The sequence below is a fragment of the Triticum dicoccoides genome, chromosome 7A (assembly GCF_002162155.2).
Source record: "Triticum dicoccoides isolate Atlit2015 ecotype Zavitan chromosome 7A, WEW_v2.0, whole genome shotgun sequence".
Classification (NCBI taxonomy): domain Eukaryota; kingdom Viridiplantae; phylum Streptophyta; class Magnoliopsida; order Poales; family Poaceae; genus Triticum; species Triticum dicoccoides.
This window is the reverse complement of record NC_041392.1, coordinates 672208605-672214450: the sequence shown is the minus strand read 5'-3', so window position 1 is coordinate 672214450 and position 5846 is coordinate 672208605. Positions and strand designations below refer to the sequence as shown.

Sequence of the window (5846 nt, the reverse complement as noted above, 5' to 3'; positions counted from 1 at the left end):
AAGGCCTACATATACAAGTCTAAAAACATGTATGCCCGTATGCTCTGAAGGGTTCTTATTCTAGCTACAGTTGCTCAATTAGCTCATCTTGGCCGTTCCTGGTGTGGATGCTTTTTGGATTGCTGCATATGATTGCATTAAGAAGAAATGTACAGAGTACAAACACACACCACTAAAAAGCTATAAATTGACGTGACACAAGCAAGAAAAAAAGACAACCCACACTCAAACCATGATCAAACTAAGACTTCCCCATGATCAGTCTGTCCAAGCCTTTAGCCCCAGCCAAGGACCAAAGTTGTGCTTTGTCTTTTATGACCAGCAACACCCTTTGGATATTAGGCGAACTCCTGTTGAAGACAGGTCATTTTGATGCTTCCAAATCATCCAAGCACAAAGAGTGATTAAGGAGTTTCAACCAGCCTGCATAGAACCTGCCATCATAGAGATAGTTCTGACTACCAATCAAAGAAACGAGCAGAAGCTGATTGGCAAGATGTCTAAGCAGGAGGGACCAGGTCTCTTTTGCAAACACACAAGAGGCAAGGATGTCATGAATCATTTGCTCTTCCTTATCGCAAACGGGCAACATTCTGGATGTGGCAAACCCCTCCGAGAAAGGCGGTCAGCCATCCAACATCTATTATAGCCTTATGGTCAACATAGGAAGAAATAACATTTCTTAGGGGGCCATGGTTTCCAAATCAACTTCCAATGTTCCAGACCAACTGAACCAATAAAGAACGCCTCATAAGCCGTTTTTGTCGAATACTGACCATCTCCAGCAAATATCCAAGAATGCTTATCTTGTACTCCCTCCGTCCGGAATTACTTGTCGCTCAAATAGATCTATCTAACACTATTTTAGTGCTAGATACATCCATTTGAGCGTCAAGTAATTCCGGACGGATGGAGTATGTCATTATGGAGCTCCACTTCGGACATAAGGTCCCATTATGTACCCAGCAACGTCCAACCAGCGCACCATGAACCGTACGCCTATTTGCCTGGCACTTAGGTTCGAGGGCAAAAAGGTGCGGAGCAAGGTCAGCAATGGACTGCAACTCCAACCATCTATCCGTCCAAAAAAGGGTGTTACGACTTACGATCATCACCCATCACCGAGATTAGTGGTGGAGAAGAGAGCCTTGACAAACTTTGGGCCAGGTTCACTACACAAGTTCATCCTTGTGTCAAGGTTCTCTTCTCCACCGCTATAATCTCTGGGTGTTATGCAGCCATAGCCATCGCATTGGTGGGGCCCAACCATAAGTTTTTAAATCAAGAGTACCGAGACCTCCAAGCTCCTTGGATTGGCAAACCTTCGGCTATGCAATCAAACAATGACCACATGTTGCCTCTTAACTTCCTCTCCACAAGAAACCCCTTCTGGTTTTATCAATTGCCCTCAAAGCCCAAGGATGTCTTGTTCTCCAAGAAGTGCTGGCTTTTGATAGTAAATGAGGTTTGAAGCAGTATATTTTGGTATTTTTGTTGATTTATATATGAATTTGGAGTTTGCTAACCACATGTGCCATGCAGTTGGGTATTTGGAAGCAGTTGGGAATTTGGCTACTTTGTCCCCAAATGGCGAAATCTTGTAGCTATATAAGCCCAACTATGTTGGCATTTGGAAGCAGCAGGGATCCAATCCTTGTAGCTATTGCTGAAAAATTCTTATTCAGCTGTTAAGAGAGATGCTGCCACTCTGGACATTGTGTTTTTGTTATTAGTTATTACTATTTTGAATTTCATTTGACCCCCTTTTATACCACTTATGTCAGTAGGAGACTTAAGTCTCGTAGTCTTGGTACCAGCCTATAATAGAACTGCCTAAAGAAGTAAGGTAATAAGCATACTTGTACTACTTTTATTCATTGTTACAGGCATTGTTCTGAAAATGTATTTGGTTGACTAAGTAGAGTATCCATCTTATCGATTATCTAGCAATTCAACATCATAATAGAGTCCTTGCTGTAATGCTTATTTCTCAATATCTTGTCTTGTGATGATTTCAATACTGTGATTGTTTTGCTGTGTCCTTGTACAGGCAGTGAATTCTTCATTTTGCTGTGTTCACAGGAAGTTCCATTTCTGCAAGAAGACTAAAAGCATAATATGTGTTTGTTTTGCAGGCAATTTCTTCAGAATTCCTAGTGCCTATTCTTTTGGGGTGCAAATGCTGTCAAATGCTCAGTCTAGTTCCAAACTTATAGATCTTGAAGGATATCGTACTAAGTCCGCCTCCTTGATGAAGATGGAAGGGATAACAAGTGGGAAGAAGAGGAAGAAAACGTCAATTGAGCAGCCGCTGGACCCTCCTGCAGAGAAAATTCATATAAGAGGTGATGAGAAAGTGGAAGAGGCAATGTTGCCTGATGCTCGTGAGAAGAAGAAATTTACTCCTATTCGCAGGCAAATAAAGATACAGGATCTCCGGAGGCAAATTAAATTGGGGACCCGAAGCAGATTTGATGCCAAGGAGTGGATTTGTGAAAATTGCACTTGGACCAATAAGCCCCAGAAGCATTTAATTGCGCATCTTCCTCCTTTCTTTTGCGAAAATTGCCAATATGATCTTCTTAAAATGGTAAGCACATATGTCCTTGTAAATTAATTTATGGTATTGAGCTTCATATGTGCTGAGGATATGTAGTGGACGCAGTTTTCTGTAATTTCTAGTTTGGTAATAGTGATTAGTGCAAGTAAGTATGTAGTTCTATTATGGCTGTTTCCTTTTTGCCCTTGGACATTTTTTTTCATGCGAGTTCCTACTGTCATCTAATTTTCCAAAGTATTTTAGGGTAATTATGAATTTTCATTTTCAATGGCTGATGTCACTGTAAACGGCTTTTCACCAATTGGCAATATCAAGGATCAAGGAAATACAGGTGTCTTCCTGGATTGCATTTGTCTGATTTATGTTCTTTATTTTATGACTGTTTGCTTCTAGTTTGCTTATGATGTTTTCTATTTGATTTAGATCATTGCACAGTGTATTCAACCAATCAGTGTCTTGAGATAACAGATAGGATGTCAAAGATTCTAGTTGGTAAAGAACCTGAAGGGGTATGCAATGAAGGGCCTATTCTTTCTACAAAGGATCTTTTAGCAAAGACCGAAGATATGATGATAAGGTGTAACATCAATCAGAGGAAGGGGGATCATAAATTTAACCGCAAAACCTTAGTCGTAGCATTTGAGGTTGCTGAAGCTGAAGGCGTGAACGTAGTATTGACAAAAGTCGAACAAGTACGTGATGCGTTCTTGTTGCTTGTTTTACATGTTTGGTCTTGGTTCTTTTTTTAGTTTCTGTTTTGATATATATTGTGATGTGATTTCAATGATTCTATCTCAGGATAATGAGATGAAACCAAGGACTGTCAAAGCTTTGGGTAAACAGTTTGTGCCCTGCGATTTTGCTAGCATAGCCCAGAAACTTGCAGATGGTATCCCTCAGGTTGGCAGCTTTCTTTCGGGAAAGAAGTTGTACAACCTTAAGCATGGTCAGATATACAAGGCCCCAGGGATGCCAGAAGACGAGAATCACAAAAAAAAGGTGGTATGGCATGCTGTTGTTCTTATTGGGGCAGGCAAAAGAAGAAAGAAATATTTTTATCATTTTGTGAACTCACTAGGTGTTAAGTTTTGCCTGAGGATACCTATAAATCCATCTCCAAGACCTAAATCCACATGGGTTGGAGGAGTCCAGTGTGGAAAGTCTAAACAGTTTCCGGGTGGATTTGGGAAGGTTCGCGCCAGTGATGTCATGCTGGATACATTGCAATTTGTTAGATATCCAGACTCCAACACACAGAAACAGCCTTGGCTCTCGTTTAATTACTGTGCTGTCCGTAAGTTTTGATTGAGCTTTGCTCCTTTTGTTTGATCATATTGGTTTCCTTGTGTGATACTTCATATTTGTTTTCATAATTTAAGCCTGCTGAAGGATTAGCATATGCCCAACGATTGAAGTTGGAGTTAGTATTGGAGTTGCTCCCATGTACTGTTTTGCTTTGCATGTTAGTTGGTAGACTAGTGTTACACATGCATGTGGACTGGCCGTACATCTTTCATGAATACTATAATGATATATCTTGGCAACAGAAAGACAACACCAGAATAAGAAGCCCATATTATGAATATGTTTTGTTTTTCCATTCAACTTTCACTTTTGGCATGAATGTAATTTTGAACATAAGCTGGAAAAAAACCCATATCAGTTGAAATATTCTAGTTAGTATGTGGCTTCTCTGTTCTTCAGAGAGAGCGATAAAATGCCTTATATGATTTTGGTAGTGTATTTTGGCTGAATGTTTGAATAGTATGTGGCTTTTATGAAGCAGGTTGAAGTAGGCAGCCATAAAGCTTCAGTTAGTGGTTCCCAGATTTCGGATGCTGGACCTTCTGAAATGGATTTACCAAGAGTTATCTGACTTCACATGAACAATCAGCAATATCTGTATCCGAGGCCAAACGCGGCACTTCATTATTTCTTGCACTTCGCACAAAGGTAACCTCATGGGAATACTTTATTGTCTCTTTATTTTATTGGAGAGGTACTAAAATCATTTTGCCTTGTTCCAGAGACCCACTCTTCTCCAACAGCTGTTCAATGTTTATGAATACCTCATATGTCATCTGATTTACTTGTGCAGTGACCATGCTAATGCTGCAACATTTGCAATATTGTTTTGATGAAATGGTGGGGCAAAATTGCGAAGGATTCAATTCCGAGGAGAAAAAAGCTTGACTGCCAGCATGAAGATGAGCGATTACCTCAGAGCAGCCCTAGGAGAAGGAATCCATGTCTGGTTTTGAAAACAGAACAAGCAGAAGAAAAAAAAGGTGGTGTACAGTCTTGTTGCTTGATTGTTTGATCAAGTCTATCCGGAGTACTGAGTACGTGGCCTCTATAATTCTCGAATGCTTGTTATGTGTCCTTGGGCATCTTAATATTTGATATGGCGTCGAGCCAAGTCGCGGAGCAGTAGCTAGATTTCTTGTTTTCAGAAAGTGACTGGACTTCTCATTGCTCAAGTATAATCTATTTCATTATGTCTTACCTGAGATCTCACGTTGTAGTGAAACGTATATGATGGTCAAATGTCAAAGCCTAATATGTTTAGGAAGTATGCGACCATCCGCATCATTCAAAACCCTGGCGTGTGTGCAAGTACACTGATGCAGTGACTCGTCTGACACATTAGCAATGCTGCCCCCTCTGTGCAAGTACACTACTTTTTAAGATTTCAATGTGAATTACATATGAAGCAAAATGAGTGAATTTTAAAAGTTTTAAAGTATGTCTATATACATTCGTATATAGTCTGTATTAGAATCTTTAAAAAGGACAATATTTAGTCACCGAGAGAGTACAAGCCAAATGCGTCAACCAATGTTTGGCAAGCCTGTTGGTTTTGCTTAATGTGCAAAGGTGGGTGGTTGACAATATATAGTACTAGTACCAAAAAAAAAAGTAGTACCAAAAGTACAATCCAACCAGTATGTTTGCTAGGAATATTATATTGGATTTCTCAATATAAAAAATATGGGTAAGTCTCAAGCCGCTTATATGACATTTAGGTGTCTTTTTAGAGAAAGCCTTGATGACGCACTTTATTATTTGGCAAGAATGGTTAGATCATTTGCAAGAACATCAGGGATATAACTTTTGGGACAATTGACAGATCTCCCTTGGCACGACTAGCTAAAGTGTGTACCACAGTGTTACCCTTTTTAGGATTAAACTCAAAGAATACATGATAAAAAAAACCCGAGCCAAAAAAGTACATTCTTCATAGGTTGCTACTTGACTTGCTCAGTTCCCTCCTACCTGCATCGTG

The 5846-nt window shown here is 39.8% G+C and overlaps 1 protein-coding gene across 1 annotated transcript; it reads left to right on the top strand.

Moving 5' to 3' along the window:
• Positions 1 to 917: 917 nt before the first annotated feature.
• Positions 918 to 5062, top strand: LOC119331679. The gene is made up of 6 exons (XM_037604836.1): positions 918 to 2590; positions 2804 to 2891; positions 2984 to 3252; positions 3359 to 3854; positions 4347 to 4513; positions 4659 to 5062. Exons 1-5 carry the CDS (start codon positions 2180 to 2182, stop codon positions 4349 to 4351), a joined length of 1269 nt encoding a protein of 422 aa, XP_037460733.1. The 5' UTR covers positions 918 to 2179; the 3' UTR covers positions 4352 to 4513; positions 4659 to 5062.
• Positions 5063 to 5846: the final 784 nt, after the last annotated feature.

Bases quoted from the DNA above. Each gene is read 5' to 3' on its own strand.
- LOC119331679 (XM_037604836.1), top strand. From the start codon at position 2,180: ATGCTGTCAAATGCTCAGTCTAGTTCCAAACTTATAGATCTTGAAGGA. The intron at 2,892-2,983 runs GTGTCTTCCTGG...TATTTGATTTAG, and splicing joins CAAGGATCAAGGAAATACAG to ATCATTGCACAGTGTATTCA. The intron at 3,253-3,358 runs GTACGTGATGCG...ATTCTATCTCAG, and splicing joins TATTGACAAAAGTCGAACAA to GATAATGAGATGAAACCAAG.